Source organism: Malus sylvestris, chromosome 15, assembly GCF_916048215.2.
Source record: "Malus sylvestris chromosome 15, drMalSylv7.2, whole genome shotgun sequence".
Taxonomy (NCBI): domain Eukaryota; kingdom Viridiplantae; phylum Streptophyta; class Magnoliopsida; order Rosales; family Rosaceae; genus Malus; species Malus sylvestris.
In genome coordinates this window covers 7,268,254-7,287,726 of record NC_062274.1, presented here as the reverse complement: position 1 = coordinate 7,287,726, position 19,473 = coordinate 7,268,254, and the positions used below count along the sequence as shown (strand labels likewise).

General features: G+C 37.7%; 2 protein-coding genes and 1 pseudogene across 7 annotated transcripts in view; 2 read left to right on the top strand and 1 right to left on the bottom strand.

The window, feature by feature from the left end:
• Positions 1 to 5,731, bottom strand: part of LOC126604270 (disease resistance protein RUN1-like) — a 16,896-nt gene extending 11,165 nt beyond the window's left edge. The window contains exons 1-5 of one of the 5 annotated variants that reach the window (XM_050271457.1): positions 5,095 to 5,730; positions 3,122 to 4,214; positions 2,655 to 2,930; positions 1,973 to 2,536; positions 1,172 to 1,874 (exon numbers count right to left, since the gene is read on the bottom strand). In XM_050271457.1, coding sequence (XP_050127414.1) covers positions 1,449 to 1,874; positions 1,973 to 2,536; positions 2,655 to 2,930; positions 3,122 to 4,214; positions 5,095 to 5,612 — 2,877 coding nt within the window. In that variant the 5' untranslated portion in view covers positions 5,613 to 5,730 and the 3' untranslated portion in view covers positions 1,172 to 1,448. Of the gene's footprint in view, positions 1 to 1,171; positions 1,875 to 1,972; positions 2,537 to 2,654; positions 2,931 to 3,121; positions 4,215 to 5,094 lie in introns of those variants that run through there. The other 4 variants (XM_050271458.1, XM_050271462.1, XM_050271461.1 and 1 more) reach the window with 4 other exon arrangements.
• LOC126604276 (TMV resistance protein N-like) overlaps positions 1 to 19,473 on the top strand; it is a 25,014-nt gene extending 5,541 nt beyond the window's left edge. Inside the window, exons 2-3 of one of the 2 annotated variants that reach the window (XM_050271474.1) lie at positions 17,400 to 17,433; positions 19,197 to 19,473. In XM_050271474.1, the coding sequence (XP_050127431.1) occupies positions 17,400 to 17,433; positions 19,197 to 19,458 (296 nt within the window). In that variant the 3' untranslated portion in view covers positions 19,459 to 19,473. The remainder of the gene's footprint in view (positions 1 to 17,399; positions 17,434 to 19,196) is intronic. The other variant, XM_050271473.1, reaches the window with a different exon arrangement.
• On the top strand, positions 7,114 to 9,063 carry LOC126604284 (uncharacterized; annotated as a pseudogene).

The following is a 19,473-nucleotide window of genomic DNA, read 5'->3' as shown; positions in this document are numbered from 1 at the left end:
TAACCGTTAAATCGGGATTTTTCGTTGATAACCATTGAAAAGTTTTGTCTCGTTACTTGATTTCTAAATGTTTGTTTTTTGCGATTTTTAGCGTATGCGATCTCGAAGCATATACAAACAAGTTTGATGGTTGGATCGTTGAAATTAGTTTCCTAGAATGCGTATCTCATCAAAACGATAGATTCACTAACACTTAAGAGTTTATTCACACTTTCATTAAGTATAACATAAGATTTTGTGGTATCTACTAGTGTAAATATTTTAAATTGAAGATCGAGTTCATTCATTGTATTCATATAGGGTCAATGAGTGTAAATGTAAAAAAATCATCAAAATCGGAGTTCAAAATAACCGTTAAATCGTGATTTTTGGTTGACAACCGTAAAAAAGTTTTGTCCCGTTACTTGATTTCTGAATGTTTGTTTTTTGCAATTTTTGGCGTATACGATCTTGAAGTATATACAAACATGTTTAACGGTTGGATTGTTGAAACTAGTTTCATAGAATGCATATCTCATCAAAACAATAGATTCACTAACACTAAAGAGTTTATTCATACTTTCATAAAGTATAACATAAGATTTTGTGGTATCCACAAATCTAAATATTTTAAATTGAAGATCGAGTTCATTCATTGTATTCTTATATGGTCAATGAGTGTAGCTGTAAAACTCATCAAAATCAGAGTTAAAATAACCGCTAAATCGTGATTTTTCGTTGATAACCGTCGAAAAGCTTTGTCCTGTTACTTGATCTTTGAATGTTTGTTTTTTGTGATTTTTGGTATATGCGATCTTAAAGCATATACAAACAAGTTTGACGGTTTATCGTTGAAATTAGTTTCGTAGAATGCGTATCCCATCAAAATGATAGATTCACTAACACTTAAGAGTTTATTCATACCTTCATTAAGTATAGCATAAGATTTTGTGGTCTCCACTAGTGTAAATATTTTAAATTGAAGATTGAGTTCATTCATTATATTCATATAAGGTCAAAGAGTGTAGCATAAGATTTTGGGAAATCCGATGATACTAAGAAGCGATACGTCAATTCTATACTTGTTGAGAAAGATGATCTACAGAAGGCAGATGAGTCAAGTCTCATAGATTATAATCTAATTATTCTTCTTCAGCTGCATATAATTGTAGGATTATCGTGATATATGAACTCATTCGGAAAGAGCAATTCATTAACATAAATGCAAAGGTCAATCTTTTCAATCTAATAATTTATGAACAAACAAATTATTCGTGTTTCAGAACGCTGTGTCTCTGCGTCTCAGCACTCTCACCGATAGGAGGATGTACTTACACTTCGTTTTGTGAATCGAAACAACGTGGAGTTGAACCTTACTTTTGCTAGTTCAATCTCCATATGTGCAAAGTGCAACACCAAACCTCTGCCGAGCAAAGTAATGCTCACAACATGACAATCAATTCAGAAGATCAACTGATTCCGAATTTGTACTTCTGATCAGTTCCGCTTGAAGAACAATTAACGGATACCAGTACAGCACTTGGAGCCTGCTCTTCATCCTCACCATCTCCCCCCTCCTCAAAGATCGCATCAGCTTCCATGCAGCTTTTGTGGTTTTGAACTATAATGCAATTATATTCCCCGGCAACGGTTTCTTCTTCTGCATTGCTTCCTATACTGAGATCAAACCTTATTCTTTTGTGAGATCGATTCTCATCGTATGAGTCATCATCTGGTCTTGCTGCTTTATCATTTCTGCCTTCCTTGTATTCACTTGAATATGACACGGACTCACTGTCAAGCGAATGTTCATTGATTTCTTCCGTAGGTTGGACACCCCTAAACAATGAAGGTCCAGGAAGAAAAAGGCCACCATTTCCACTCGCACTCCATCCCTGTACCATGCGCAGCAGGATCTGTATGAGCAATTAATACATGCATGTATGCATACATAAGAGAGAGAGAGAGAGAGAGAGAGAGAGAGAGAGAGGACCCGTAGGATTGCTTCCTTAAAAGCATCATTGAGATTGCTGCACCCTTCCATATGAATCCTTGTCATGGAGGTTAAAGACTTATCCAGGCCTGGAATCTCAGTGAGTTTGGGGGAGTGATTCAGATGCAATTCTCTCAGTCTTGACATCTCCGAAAAATCAGGCATCCTTTCCAATGCAATACACTGATTCGCTTCCAGAATTTCCAACTTTGTTGGTAAATCTGGAATTGCCTGAAGCTTTGTGCAATTATCCAACTGTAAAGTTTGAAGCTTGGAAAGGCCAGTGAGGATGGGTAGTGCTGTAAAATCATTGCCTCTTAGATCTAAAACTTCTAAAGAAGATATAGACCCGAGATCCTCAGGAATTGCATCACTTATTAAATTGGAGTTCGCAAGAGAGAGATATTTAAGGCACTTCAGTTGTACTATGGACGGGTGAATCTTGGACAAACTCGTGCAGTCTCTGAGTATCAATCTCTCGATATTGGGGAGTTTTGAAAAGTCTGGTGACCATTTTAGGCGACAGCAATAACCCAGATTAAGAAACTTCAATTTCTCAAGCCTCTGTACGACAAAAACGAAAACATAAATTAAAATCCAAACAGAAGAGAGAAAACATGATGTCTTGTCAGTACAAACCCTAGAAGAAAGAATCAATAGTTTGGTTGAAATTATGCAATACCGCGTCAGGGTCCTTCCAAACTTGCATTTGGCTATGAGTCAGGTTGACATCAACTAGGTTTGGTGGATTAAAATCTTCTGGCATGACCTCTAGAGGAAACTCAGGCCAACACAACCATGTTAGCTTTTTGGAGAGATATGTGCAGTTTCCAGTGAACTTTACACCTTTGAGTATGAGCAACCTCAGTCTCCGCATCTCTCTAAGTGCTTCTGTACTGAAGCTAGGCTCGTCAGATTCTTGCAAATCTAAAGTGAGACCTTCAACGTCCTCTGTTCCCTGTTAGAAAAGAAAACAAAATTAGGTAAGAAAGGGGCTGCGAAAAGACGATTTATACACATGAAGCAAAGCCATGAATTGGATCCTTCAAGAACTAAATAAGAAAAGGGTTATTTGTATGTGGGATATGCATACACTTATCCTTCATTGCATACATTCTTATAATACAATTTGAGTGCAAATGTACTTACAGATTTGTTCCTCAATACGTCTTTTACATCATCCTGGTCCCACAATCTACAACGTTTTCCAGTGATGGTAGGAGATTTTGCACGTACAATTTCTCTGCCCATATCTCGAAGCAAATCATGCATTATAAGGTTGTTTCCTTCATCAACAGTTACAAGGCACCGATCATGGAGTTCCCCAATTCCTATATCTGGGTCGAAGTCACAGCCATCTAATATTGTCATGACATAGTCCTTGTTCATTCCAATAAAGAAACAAGATATGTCAAGGAATATAGCCTTCACATCATCGTCAATTAGTCCATCATAGCTCATTTTAAGCTTTTCATAAATCTTCCCGTGAGGCTTTCTTTTCAATTTGCGCAGTGCACTTCTCCATTCTCTTTTGCTTTTTGAACTTAGATAAGAACCTAAAACTTCAAGCGCTAGTGGCAACCCTCCACAGTAATCAACAACCTTTTTTGCGAGTTCAAGATATTCATCATCGTTAGGATGACTCTTCTTGAAGGCACGCCAACTAAGGAGCTGAAGAGCTTCTTCATTATTCATTGTTTGTGCCAAACACGTCTTATCGACTCTAATGAACTTTAGCAATTGTTCATCTCTTGTTGTTACAATAATTCTACTCCCTCTACCAAACGACTCGTGTTTTATAGCTAACTCTTCTAGTTGTCCCACACAGTCTATGTCATCAATTATGACAAGTACCCTTATGCTGCCAAGTCTTTTTTGTATCTCCTTGGTTCCTTGATCCACACTACTTACCTCTATGTTGGCCGGTTTCAAGATATCACAAAGAAGTCGGTTTTGCAGTTTAACCATACTCTCTTCCCTCACTTTTGAAAGGAAACTTTTACCTTCAAAGCTTTGATGAACTCTATTGAAAATGGCTTTTGCAACCGTTGTCTTCCCCGTCCCGACCATGCCCAAAATTCCAACAATGCGAACATCATCTGATCCTCCAACATCTAAATCATTGATGATTTCTTGCACACGAGAATCTATTCCAATTTCTTTGGCGGCTACGTTTAAGTATGTGTTGTTCAGTTTCCTCGTGATGTCGTTGACAATTTTCCTTATAAACTTACCTTCGTACCTGTTAACAAAAATTTGCAAAGTAAGAAGAATTAAGAATAATAAACTGCAGGATTAAACTCAACTAATAACCTTCGTACATGATAATAGCTTTTGGGAGCGAATAGAATTTGAATATATGGTTCAGCTTCTGAGAACAATCCTTCGAACAAACAATGGCGCATTATATTGATCCAAGTGATTAGCTCAATAGCTCAATTAGACCAAACTGATAGATCAAGCGTTTAGAAATACTCTCTCTCTCTCTCTCTCTCTCTCTCTCTCTCTCTCTCTCTCTCTCTCTCTCTCTCTCTCTCACTCTCTCTCTCAGACACACACATCAGGTTTCTAATCTTTGCGTTAGCCACATTACAATGTGTAAACTGATCAAGGTACTAAGCCCTGTCATTCTTTAGTGTATTCACATTTTGTAAATAGAGGCTTATGAAAAGCCAACCCATGAAGTTGGCAATTAAAGGTTGCTAAACCGAAACTAATACATCAACGTCATAACTAGCATGACGGCTACCCCATGGGCTATAATCCAGGTGTTTTTTTTCGTGAAAAGTTCGAATATAATCCGCATATCAATATATATCTTAAAGTGTAATTCACCCAAATTAAGCCTAAGTCAAGTTAATTTGTATCTTTACTCAATTTATTAAAACAATCCCCTTATGACTCTGGTTTTTAATCTTAACTCTCTATTGTTTTATTGATTTCTCCATATTATCTCTTGAATTTTCGTCGAAAATTCTTTTTAGCAACCAACAAGTCACCCTATAACAATTTGCTAGCCCACCCTGGTAAAAATTTCTGGTTCCACACTTGTAATACATCATCCTGTAAAATATATGCTATGTATGTAAAAACAGTAAGTTAAAAAGTAACAGAGAAATTACCCATCAGTGTTTCTAAGGTTCCCACCACACAAATTTGCAGCTTCAGTAAAAGCAGATCTCCACCTCTGGACTTTATCTGTATCTCCATGGTAGCGCTCTGCATGCTTCTGAAATGCTTCTGCAACAATACCAGTCTGGTTCCTAACATCCGTCGGATCGACGTTGTAGAATATTGGCAGAACAATTTGCCCCAGTGTTCTTCTGCACTCCATGATCTTCTCCAGCTCCTCAAGGCACCATCGGGATTCCGCGTACCGTTTCGAGAAGATGACGACGGACATCCTGGACCGTCTGATCGCTTCCACCAGTTCATCTGTTATGTTTTCTCCTCTTGGAAGTTCGTTCTCGTCAATGAAGACGTTGACTTTGTTGTCTTTTAATGTCCAGTAGAGGTTGTCGGTGAAGGTCCGGCGGGTGTCTTCGCCTCTAAAGCTCAAGAACACGTCGTGCTTCCATTGTTTCGAGGAGGAGGGTGAAGATGCAGAGGACGGATCGACAGCTGTGATGGTAGTATCCATGGATTGTTGTTGGCAGAGCTTGTGGTTTTCCCGGATGATCTGCAAATACCAAGTCAACTACTGGCTTCAGTGACCCTTCGGTCTCCCTAAATCACGAAGGGAAAGTGTTTTTTCCACCCACAGCTTTAAATCCAAGTTTACCCCTCACAATTAAATTAAAGTCAACAAACCACCTAAAGGAGAAATTTTTCCGTCGATGTATCACGTGTTTTTATATAAATTGTGTGATATATGTGTTAAAAGATTAATAACTTAAAAATTAAAAAATTTCACCACTTACATAAAGCACGTAGTATACTATCCATATTTCAATCACAATTAAAAATTTCTCCACCTAAAGGTCAACAAACCATCAGTCAAGTCCACAACCCAAGAGGATTCTCTTCCCACTTAATCTCTCTATATTCTCTTCCTACTTGAACAGTCACGATGAATCCACGTCAACATCTATATTGATTTTTTTTTTATAAAAATAATAAGACAAAAAAAAAACAAAATGTAAGAGGAGGGGAGGGAAATTGATGAAAGTAAGAAGAGAGAGGTCTTCAGTTTGAATCTCATTGATGGTGAATTCGATATCAAATTAAGTTGTCTATTGTGTAGTTTAACCGAACTTTTCCTTTTTTAATGTAGGCTAATCTAACAAAATATATCGTTAAAAAGAAAAAAAAATATACACATGTATACACTTCTTTGTCGCTTCTATTTTGTTGACTTTTCGTTAAGACTTATTTGAGGGATCTTAGATAGAACCCACTCCATGTCATAATTCAACCAATCAACCGTTCATCTTTTAAATATTTCTTAAAAAATCATTTTTATCAAAATCAATAATTTTAAAATTATTTGACAATTGAATTAAATGGTAAAAATATCATGTTTTTTTAAAAAAATCGTATTTATTTATTTTCTTTACTATAATTAGATGTTTTAATAATTAGTTTTTTTTTTTTAAATTTGCAAAAAAAATTTATAAACAATGTACTAAAATATAAATAATTTAAATCGTGAAAAAATGTTACGAAACAAGCACATTCTCAAATGAAATTATTTGAAGATCCCTCAACGGAAACAAAGTCAACGGAAGTGAAGGGACAAGAAGGATATTGCTTATCGTCTCCAGCTCTCCATCTCCTCCCTCTTTCTTATTCCTTCCTCTGCAAATCTTTCATCTTGTAAATTGGGGAATTAGGTGTGGCTGAAGGATCATGCAGGTTTTTTCCTCTGTTTTCGATTAATAGTCTTTATTTTCTCAATTAGATATTAGTTGGGTATTGTATTCTATTCTATTGCTTATCCTGATTTATTTGCTTTTATGAGAAGCCATCGTATTTCAATTCAACAATGCTATTCTTACCACATTAATATACCACGTTAGTATATCACATTATGTGGCATCTGATGTGGTTGTCCACATCATTTAAATTAATTATAATTTAATTTAAATTAAAAACTATTTAATAAACTAATAATAAATAAAAAAATCTGAAATTAAATGTTAATTGGCATAGGAAGAGTCTTCTGATTGCCTAAAAACCCGTAGAATTCACACGTCTACTTCATCTCCTTCGCCACGCCGTCAATCTCAAACTGCTCCAACCTAATCGAGTAGTCGAACTCGTCGTCAGCCTCCACAATCTTGACGTCGGCGGCTAACTGTCTCGTTCTTCCAGGTCGAGTCTTGTACGCAGCGGCAGTGTCTCGAGCAGAGCCTCCACAATCTTGACGTCGGCGGCTGGCTGTCTCATTCTTCCAGGTCGAGTCTCGCACGCAGCGGCAGTGTCTCGAGCAGAGCCTCCTGAAGAAATCTGAGGTCATCAAGCTCAATTCAGACTCTAGAGTATGAGACCAAGGCGTGTCGAGCTTGAGCAGCGCAAGGTCGCGATCAGGGACAGCTTCGAGGAAACCGCCTTGACGACGTCATCTTGTCGTCGCACAACGCGAGGTCACAATCTGGGGCTTCTTCAAGTGACCGTGGAATTCGCGGTTTGGGATTGAACGATGGGTCAGATCCAGTACTCCGAGAAGTATGATGAATTTACGAGTACATGTGCGCTCGTTTCTGCTTCGTTTTCTTTACGAGTACACCACCATGTTTCCTCCACGAGTACAGTTTCCTCCAAATATCAGCTGAAAGGCACTAGTTTCGGCTTAAAGGTAATGTTTTTGAAATCTTGTTATTGAAGACTGGGCTCTAGTTGAATCTTAACCTTAATTAGGTTCTGTATATTGTCAATTTTAACTTTTGATTAGGATTTAATAATCTGGCTTTTGTAAGACATTTCAATTGGATATTCCCATCATTTAATTGGATCTCTTTCGCTGGAATATGCTTGAATGATGTTGTGGTCTCTTAGAATGCATAGAATCTCCCCCCTTCCCCACTGTTTGTTTTTATAACAGAGTGTCAATTATCTTATGTATTTTCTTTTTAGATTTGTTTTATTTTGATGCATGAGCATGGACTAATTGTAGAAGGGAAGGTTTGATAAACACAAGTGCTACTGGATCATATGCTTGTTATCTGCAGGCAGGGCAAACCACACAAGTTGGTGATTTAATGAAGCTGTCGTCAAAACAGTTTATTTCGACAATTTGGGATTCCCTAAATGTGCCGTTTACAAATGGGGAAGATAGCAAAATTCTGATTAGACTTGGAGGAAACATGGTGGTTTTAGGTTGCAGGTAATTCTTTATCCCAACTGGATACATCCTTCCATTGTTATGCATTCTGTTGAGCTTTTGGATTGGATTTGTATATAACCATTGTGGAGTTGTGGAATCAAATTTGCAGTCCTCGGTTGCGTTTGCTGTGTTTATATTTTGTGAACTCTCAGCTTCTTTTGTTGGTAATTTTGGTAATCATAATTGTTTAGAACATTAGTCATAGTGAATAAGCATGTTCCTTAGTTTTCCCTCAATTTCTCAGTGACAATGCTTTGTTTTTCTCAGTCACACTGATTCATAGTCTCACAATCAGCATGATCATTCGTTTTCCATCAATTTTATCAGTGACAATGCTTTGTTTTTTGAATTACTAGCTCATTTCACTTTTGTGTTGTATTGCATTGAAATAGTTTGGACATTTATGCTTCTGCAATTACAAGGCCGTACCTTTCTGAAGCTTGAGAGGTTAGGGAGAAGAGGAAGATAGAGAAGCCATTGATGAATTGGAGGTTTCCTGCATTGGAGAATGAAATTGACATGAAAGACAATCTTAAATGGTGGGCTTATACTGTTGCTTCTACAGTTAGATGACGAACATTATGGTTCTAAGATTTTTTGTACTTTTTTCTGGTTTGGATTTTGCTTCAATTTTTTTGACACTATTTGTATACAGTAGATGATCTACCAGGTCAATCAATATTGTTCTACAACTTGTAAATGTGAATAAAAAGTATAAACATTTTCATGATCAGATTATGAATATTTGTGCTTAACTTCCTCTGCATTCTTCTTGAGCTATAAGCGTTGCTGCAAGATTGCAAGATTGAATCTTGGAAGAAATTGGTTTCTAGTTTATAGCTTTAGAAAGCGATGTTATGATATAGGCATTTCGTTTTTCAATTTCGTTGATTAAACATATGCTCCTTTTAAGAATTTGATTAAACTCTGCTTTCAGTACAACAAAAATTAGAAGAGCAACACGTTTGCATACTGGTTGCTGTTACAAAATATTTGAAATGCATTGAAGTCTATGTTTAGAAGACATAGGATCCAAAACCACAAAAACTCAAACTGCATAAAGAAATTGCTTTCATTGTAGCTTCCATTGCTTAGTTGAGCTCTTGGTCATCATTTCCTCTTGAAGTAGAGCTATGCATATTGTACATACTATAACCTCCATTCCAGTATGGATATTGTTGACCCTAAATAAAGAGAAAAAAAAACCATAAGAACTACAGATAGAACATTATACTATGTGATGTAAATAAATATTTAATTAATTTCAACAAAAGGATTATATGCATCCTCTCAATGTAGTTTTGTCTAAATCAATTGCATAGAAGAAATTTGCATTCTGAGCTTGCATGCTTACAAAGTAGTTTTGAATTGCAGTGGCATCCCCTTCTCCAAGTCGTAAGCGCCTTACCTTTTCAATATAATTTCTACAGTCTTTTTCTAAACACTTCATGTTCTCATGCCCCCCAACTTCAACCACCACTGAATTATAACTTTTGTTGACCCTTATTCCAGCTTTATCATTCACTTCAAGCTTCTTTTTTACAGAAGAACTAACTTCCCGAAAACACTTCCAATAACGAGTTTTTGTTGGACTTAACCCATGATTATGATCAAGCTTTACAGAATTCACTCGCCACTTCTCACCCAAGTATAAACCTGCCCTTAGTTGAGCCTTGCAATCATTCTTTATACTTGGATATGTCTTAAGAGGATTACTTGAAGTACTTTTTGATGTACCTGATCGAGCGCAACACATAGTAATATACCTCAATTCTCCATCATCTCCCTTCGTTGATGATCTCTTTATCACTGGAAATCCTGATTGTCTCCCATATTCCTTGTAATATGTAGCCACTTGATCTGCGTTGTCAAAGATCATTCCAACTTGAGGCTCTTGGACCTTTTCTTCCACATTCATTGTGTTCTCCATGTTAGTCCCATTATTTTCAATTGCATGAACCCCATTGCTTTCCGCTTCAGTCGCATCAGAAGTTGCTTCAATTACATCATCTTTTTCAATACTTTCATTAGAAGTTTCTATTGTATGAACCCCATCGCTTTCTGTTTCATTACAAGAGCTCACTTCAGCTACATCATATTCTTTAGTAAATTCATTAGAAGAACTCCCTGTTCCTAAAACATAAAACATAATTCTACAAGTTTATATATTACACCATACTATCAATGTAAATACACTAGCCATATGTGCAAGTCTCTTAATTCTAGTGTATGCACTGCAATGGCTGAAAAAACAAACCTCACAACAAAATTATGTGTTTTAGATAGAAAAATTAAATTATACAAAACTAGAAAGTGAAAAGTCCTTGTCGTAGGAGTTCGACGGTGCACCGAATCAAGCAAAGAGAGTAGCTAAAACAGAAAGTTTCCATGCGGAAAAATAAAATGAGGAGAAGTTTGTACGAGGCGAATACAGAATTCATGGAACCTCTTTGTTGACAATCACTAAGGAGGGCATTGGATAAGCTAATTAACAGCCTATAGGTATAGACTAATATCTCATAAGACATAGAAAAAATTGTAACTTGCTTAAAATTATTATGCAGTAGAAATTTCAAGGAAAAGAAGAATTTAAACACAGGCAATGGAACACAAATATCAAATAATTAGATACCAAGATTTTGAAAGAGTTGCACAACAAGATGACAATATGACCGAGTAGCAGAAAAAAACAAAAAAAGGAAATCTCAATTGCTTACAAATTTATAAATATTGCACTTCTTAAAAGTTTTTAAAAGTTATATCCCACTTCGTTGAAGTTTTTAGAGCTATAAAAATATGTATGTGCTTGTTTGTATGCATGGGGTATATACATTTATATCGAGTGGGTTTCATTCAAACCGTTTTGTTTACTCTATTAATCTCAGAATTACAGACCTCCAGTAAATGGTATATGCAAATTTTCCAAGCTTTTCATAAAAGAAAAATGAAACTAAAACTCCAATTTCTTGAATCAAATTAACAGATACGTAGAACCTAAATGCCAATAAATAATAAAAATAATTATCTTCATATACGGGGCTGCTAATAATCATTACGTGGTTAGTGTCCTCCAATTTTTCGGGTTCGTCTTCAACCGCCAGTGTCATTGTTCTTCAGGAGGCTCTGCTCGAGACACAACTGCTGCGTGCGAGACTCGACCTGGAAGAACGAGACAGCCAGCCGCCGACGTCAAGATTGTGGAGGCTCTGCTCGAGACACTGCCGCTGCGTGCAAGACTCGACCTGGAAGAACGAGACAGCCAGCCGCCGACGTCAAGATTGTGGAGGCTGACGACGAGTTCGACTACTCAATTAGGTTGGAGCAATTTGAGATTGACGGTGTGGCGAAGGAGATGAAGTAGACGTGTGAATTCTACGGGTTTTTAGGCAATCAGAAGACTCTTCCTATGCCAATTAACATTTAATTTCAGATTTTTTATTTATTATTAGTTTATTAAATAGTTTTTAATTTAAATTAAATTATAATTAATTTAGATGATGTGGATAGCCACATCAGATGCCACATAATGTGGTATACTAATGTGGTATATTAATGTGGTAAGAATAACATTGTTGATTTCAATTTCCCTTGGGCGAGCAAATCTGCGCACTTCGATCCAATTATGTAGATAGAAAAGCACTTCTTTTCTTGTGGACTGTGCACTTTGACTTGAATTAATCATTAATTTTGCAGTAAGCAGTTATGGATACAGGTACAGCCCTTGAAGCCTCACCTTCATCTTCACCGTCCTCCTCCTCCTCCACCACCTCCTCCTCCTCACCCTACGATGTGTTCTTAAGCTTTGGCGAAGACACGCGCAAAACCTTCACGGACCACCTCTACTGGACAATGAAAGACGCCGGAATTGACTTCTTTATGGAGGAGAACGAATCAATAAGAAAAGGGGAAAATATAGAAAGATAAAACTTCTTCAATAAGATTGTATTTCATTTCACACTTTGTACAATTACACAGAAGAGAATATATATAGCCTTTGGCTCTTTACAACTATACCCTTGACTACCTTAACTGAATTTTAACCATTCTAACCAACTACAGTTAATAACAAACTAACTACATTTAACTTTTTCTAAACTATTTTATATCAACATAATTGGAAGATTTATTATCTTCCTTAATACACCCCCTCAAGCGAGAGGAGGAAGCAGAGTTGATTCCAACAGGAAGCTTGGAACACAGATACAGAAACTGAGTTTTAGACAAGGATTTGGTATGAAGATCAGCCAATTGATCAACACTGCAAACAAACTGGACTTTAAGAAGATTAGCAAGAACCAGTTCGCGAATGTAATGATAATCAATCTCAACATGCTTAGTGCGAGCATGGAAAACAGGATTAGAGGCTAAAGAGATGGCTGAAATGTTATCACACCACAAGGTCGGCAGTTTGGGAAGAGGACAGTGAAGATCACGAAGGATTTTACAAACCCAAGAGTTCTGCAGCGGTATGAGCCAAAGACCGATACTCGGCTTCGGTAGAAGAACGGGCGACAATACTTTGTTTCTTGGCACTCCAACTGATGAGGTTGGGACCAAGAAAGACAAAATAGCCACTGGTTGAGCGCCTATCAAAAGGGCTGCCAGCCCAATCAGCATCAGAATATGCAGAGAGATCAACAGTACCCTTGGTAAACCATAAGCCCTGAGAGACAGAACCTTTGAGAAAGCGAAGAACTCGTTTGGCAGCTTGAAAATGTTGTTCACGCGGAGCATGCATAAACTGGCAGAGCTGATTGACAGCAAAGGCAAGGTCCGGTCGAGTCCAAGTTAGATACTGAAGGCCTCCAACAAGAGAACGATACTCGGTGGGATTTTGGAGAAGAGGACCAGTGTGATCCAGTTTATGGGAGCCAAGAGGTGTGCAACAAGGTTTGGCACCTTGCATATTGGCTCGATGAAGAAGATCAAGCAAATATTTAGTTTGATGAAGAAATATCCCTTTAGAAGAACGCTGAACCTCCAGCCCCAAGAAATAGTGTAAAGGACCAAGATCCTTCACTGGAAACCGAGTACTAAGCTGAGTAATAAAATGATTACAGAGATGAGAATCAGGGCCAGCAACGAGAATATCATCCACGTAAACAAGTACTATAACCAGCTGAGGACCAGGAAGGACAAACAGAGAGGCATCAGAAGAAGATTGATGGAAGCCAAGATCAAGCAGAGCGCGAAATAGTTTGTCAAACCAAGCTCTAGGGGCTTGCTTAAGACCATAAAGCGATTTGTGAAGTTTGCACACATGAGTGGGAAAAAGAGGATCAGTAAAACCTGGAGGTTGAAGCATGTAGACATCCTCTTGTAAATCACCATGAAGAAAGGCGTTGCTGATGTCCAACTGATTTAAAAACCAATTATGTTGAACAGCAAGACTAAGAATGATGCAAATGGTAACCGGTTTAGCAACCGGACTGAAAGTCTCCTGGAAATCAATGCCCTGTTTTTGATGAAAACCCTTAGCAACAAGCCGGGCCTTGTAACGATCCACAGAACCATCAGGTTTTTGCTTAACCCGAAACACCCACTTGCAGCCAACAATGTTCTGAGAGGAAGTCGAAGGAACTAAGGACCAAGTGCCTGTAGACAGTAAGGCATTATATTCATCCTGCATAGCAGCACGCCAGTGAGGAAACTTAGATGCTTGGAGATAAGTATTGGGAACTGAATCCAAGGCAACGGGTAGAGGATGCTTAGTGGCGGTATAAACCTTAGGTTTGTAGATGCTGGCTTTGGATCGAGTAACCATAGGATGAATATTGACCATAGAGGTAGAGACAGGTGGAGAAGCATCGGAAGTCGCAGAATGAGCTGAAGATGGATAAGGTGCTGGCGGTGGAGAAACATCAGTAGGTGAAGGAGCAGTAGGATTTGAAGAAGCATCAGGAGATGGAGACGCACCAGGAGGATTATACGTGTGAAAAGAAAGATCCAGCGAAGAAGAAGACACAGGAGAAACATCGGCAGAGCAAGAAGATGGAAGCTGCAGAGACTGAAAATGATAGATTGCCTCATTAAAAATCACGTGTCTGGAGATATAGACGCGGTTGTCAACCGGATCGAAGCACCGATAACCTTTGTGCTGAAGACTGTAGCCCAAAAACACACAACTCTTGCTTTTAGCATCCAATTTACTGTGAATGTAAGGTTTAAGCCATGGGAAACATTGGCAACCAAAAACTCTGAGTTTGGAATAATCCGGGTGCTGATGAAATAAAATTTCCCAAGGAGAGTGCGAGTGACCAGAAATGGGAAGACGATTAATGAGGTACAAGGCAGTAGAGAAAGCCTCGACCCAAAAAACATGAGGAACATGAGAAGCAACAAGTAAGGTCCGGGCAGTCTCAACAAGGTGCCGGTGTTTTCGCTCAGCACATCCGTTTTGTTCAGGCGTGTGGGGACAGCTTAATTGATGAAAAATACCATGCTCTTTAAGAAAAGATGCAAAAGAATGACCAGTGAATTCACCCCCTGAATCAGAACGCAACACTTTGATTTTATTACCAAGCAAATTTTCTACATAATTCTTGAAAACAACAAACGTTGAAAATACATCCGACTTTGCCTTCAAAGGGAAAAACCAGCTGTATTTGCTAAAATCATCAACTAGAAGTAAGTAATATCTGAAACCACTGCTAGATGTAACAGAAGCAGGTCCCCACAAATCACAGTGTAAAAGTTGAAGACTGTGAGTAGTTGCTGAAGAAGACAGGCCAAAAGGAAGCTTGTGGTTCTTCGCCAATGCACAATCGGAACAGAAAAAATCAACTGTAGACTTGCCTTGGACAGCAAGAGGAGTAGTAGACATGACCCGACGAAAAATGGCAGAAGATGGATGACCCAACCGCCTGTGCCATATCTTTATTGGAGCTTTAATACTGACAAAGGCTGATGCAGCAAGGGAATGAGAAGCTTTACCAGAAACGAAACTAGAAGATGTAGTAGATTGCAAAGGATAGAAGCCGTCTTTAACGGAACCCTGCAAAAGCGTCTTCCCCGTGGAACGATCCTTAACAACGGAGCCATTAGAATCAAGAGTCAATGAACAATAATTGTCCCGGAGAAATTGAAAGGCAGACAGCAAATTGTGTTGCATATGAGGAACATGAAGAACATTAGACAAATGAAAAGAATAAGTAGAGGTGCATAATGTAGATGAACCAACATGGGAAATGGGAAGACCTTTACCATCACCAATGTAAACCTTGTCTTCACCAGTGTAGGGAGTAGGAGAGGTGATATTTGATATGTCATTAGTAATATGCGAGGTGGCTCCTGAGTCAATTAACCAAGTAGGAGAGGACTTGGCATCAAAACGGGCACACATTGCCTGAAGTTTGGCAGGGGGAATGCGACCACAGATATCAGGATTCATACGGTCAAAGCAGTCAAGCGCTTCATGGCTGAAGTTACCACAAATCTGACAAGGAGCCCGATGACCAGAGGAAGAACCACGATTGAAAGAATTACTACGATGGAAACCACCAGGAACAGAGTTACCACGATTAAAACCACCAGTGAAAGAATTGCCACGATGAAAACCTCGATTACCACGATTTTGCTTCCCACGATTAGAATTGTAACGAAAAGAGTGCTGAAGGGGTTGATTCTGAGCAACATACACCTGTGGAGGGGTGGGAAGAAGTGGAGGTTGAGCCTGAACCGATAAGGCATGAAATGGTTCAGACATACCAGAAGAGACAACTTTCTTGCGACGATTCAGAGAAAGCTCTTTGGTAAAAAGCAAGCCATGCAATTCATCCAAAGATGTAGACGATAACCGAAGCATGATTGAGTCGGTGAAGGATTCAAATTCATCAGGAAGCCCAGCCAGAGTAGCAGCAATGAGATCGCGATCAGAAATGGAGGCTCCAGCAGCAGTGAGAGAATCGGAGATCTCTTTGAGTTCTTGCAAATAATCAGACATGGATCGAGAACCTTTCTGAACACTTTGAAGTCGAGAACGAAGCTGATGAACATGTGCATCAGAGATACCTCCAAACCGTTGTTCGAGCTTAAGCCACAGATCTCGAGAAGACGAAACACCTACTGTGACATGAATCACCTCTTCAGACAACGTGGAATTAAACCAGATCAGAAGATTTTGATCTTTTTCATACCAAATTTCGAAAGCCGGATTAAGAGTGCGATCAGGCAGAAGAGGAGCAGGACAGGGTTTAGTGCCATCGACGATGCCAAGAAGACGATAACGTCGAAGAATGGGAGCAAACAGAGCACACCACGGCAGATAATTGGTCCTCTTGAGCTTGATTGGCACCATACTGCCAATATTTTGGATCGTGAGAGAGGAATACAAAGAGGAATTAGGGTTCGAAGAGGAATTAGGGTTAGAAGAGGGATTGGGAACAGGCACCGACTCAGACGAAGTCGCCATGAAAACAGATCAAAATCAACAAGTTGTAGAACAAAAAACACCACAGATAACAAATCGAGATACAGATCAGAAGATCGGAGCGGAAGAGACGAGGATTGAGAGGAGCCGTGAGGCGACTGGCGATGAGACCATATAGAAAGATAAAACTTCTTCAATAAGATTGTATTTCATTTCACACTTTGTACAATTACACAGAAGAGAATATATATAGCCTTTGGCTCTTTACAACTATACCCTTGACTACCTTAACTGAATTTTAACCATTCTAACCAACTACAGTTAATAACAAACTAACTATATTTAACTTTTTCTAAACTATTTTATATCAACAGAATTGGAAGATTTATTATCTTCCTTAATAGAAAATATATCAGACAAAGTGAAGCAAATAATCGAAGGGTCTAAGGTTTCGGTCATCGTCTTCTCAAGTAGGTATGCGGATTCCATCTGGTGTCTTGAGGAGCTGGTGCAGATCATGGAGTGTAGAAGAACACTGAAGCAAATGGTTCTGCCAATATTCTACGATCTTAGTCCGTCAGATGTTATAGGTACTTTTGTACTAGCATTTCAGAAGCATAGAGAGCGCTTCCACGAAGATACAGATATACAAGAAAAGCTACGGCGGTGGACAGATGCTCTTACTGAAGCTGCATTTATGGCAGGCTGGACAGATACTCTTAATGCAGCTGCAGGTTTTACAGTCCGGGTTTTCAGAACGACTAATGGGTAAGTACGTACTTTTCTCTCTTTCTTTGTTCATTATTTCTTTAAATCGTCATTAACAGTCATGCTTGGATTTGAGTTCTCTATCTTTTTTTTATTTATTTCTTTTTCAATCCAATTCTTCTCCCGAAATTCTCCTTTTATATTTCATCAATTTCTCTAAATTTAATGTCAAAGTTGAATTGCTCGAGTTCAAGCCTTCTAAAGATATATGACCTTGTTCTCCAATTGTTTATTATAGATGTGTGTGGCCTTATAGCTGCTGCGCTCATTCAAATGGGGGCGGTGATGCTCATGATTTAGGCCTCGTTTGACAGCTCGAACTGTATTGACTATTTCAGTCGAATAAGATAATTAATCATTGACTAAATTAATTGGGCATTTGGTGCTTTACCAGATTAAAATATTGACTATTTAATACAATGTTTGATATTGTGCTGATCATCATGTTGTAATTATTTTTTATACAAAATTAATTTTAAAAAGATAATTGTTGAGAAGATAAATTATAAATCTAATTTTAGATAAAAACTTGGGTGCCTCAACTTTGATTAATTTCACCTAAAACAAAAACTTTGTCATGATACTTCCAAATTTGCCCAAATCTTTGCTTCTCACACATAAAAGCCAAAAAATCTCCATCTTCCTAGTGGGTAATCTCATGAGGCTAATGATTTTTTCAGTAGTTGACAATAAATATTTGAGATGAACTCCGCGTGTTCTTTTTAACTGCCAAAAGTTTTGTGTTCAAGCCAAAGAAAGTAGAGAGTTTGTGAAAAGGAGGTTAAAACTTAAAAGTCAAAAACTAATTTATTCTCCACGTCTTTGTGGTGTGTGTGTGTGTATAAAATAAATAAATAAATAAACTTGTTAAAAAGTTCTTATGGCTTAAATAACTCGAAACACAATTTTACATAACTTATTTTGGCTGAAAAAACTTAGTGAGATGATTAACTAATAATTTTAGAAAATTATTACGAAAAATCACCTTTTTTTTAACATTTCAAATGACAAATTTAAAAAAAAATGTTTAGGTTTAGAGTATCTCCAAATGACATGTTAAAAAGTCCACATCAGCAATAAGTGTAAAAAATGACAGCAATAAGTGTAAAAATGACAACACTAGTATTTTCCAACAATGACAGCAATAAGTGTAAAAAATGACAGCACTAGTATTTTCCAAGTGAAATTTTGATTGATGTGGGATGGCAGCAAAGATAGTTGCTGTCAAATTTAACAGCAACTTCAAATAATTTTTAATTATTTATTAAATTCTTTTTATTAGTATTTTCATTTTTCGTTCATTACCAATATAATGTTTAAATATTTGTATACCTTTGAGTTCATTTTCTTTCATTACCAATGCAAAAAAAATAAATATGCAAGTGGTCATTTACCACAGCGGTGGAAAGGTGTTGTGCCTTGCATGACGGCATGGGTTCGAACCCTGTCAGTAGCTAATCTATAACATCTAACTTACTAATGCTATCGTTTCACTAAAACAAAAAACGAAAAAAAAAATGCAAAGAAAATAAATATGAATTTTTATTTTATATTTAAATTTTGACACTTCAGGTGAAGTGATGTCAAAGTGCCATATAACTGTCAATTTAAATTTCATGTTCAAAATTTGACATTCCTTTTTGGAGATGATCTTATACGTCATTTCAAAAAACTTTAAAATATTTTTTTTAAATTTATTTAATTTTTGCAATTGCTAATAAATATTTGTGTACTTTTGCTTCATTTTCAAATATAACAACCAGGTATGAAGGAATGTTTATCAGGGTAATTATTGACGAGATCACTAAACTACTCCAAAGCCCGACTCCAATTGGAATAGCATTTACGGACCTTCAAGGAATAGATTCTACCGAGCTCGCATTATCTCTTATGTCCAGCGCTATGTCTCCCCTTTCTACGCTTCCGGGCAAGTTACCTGGCACGGGATCTGCTTCCGGCTCCGGCAAGTACCATTGCTCCAACTCCAACAGAAGGTACGAGTCATTCATTACCCGCGCATTTTAGTTTACATTTCCTCTC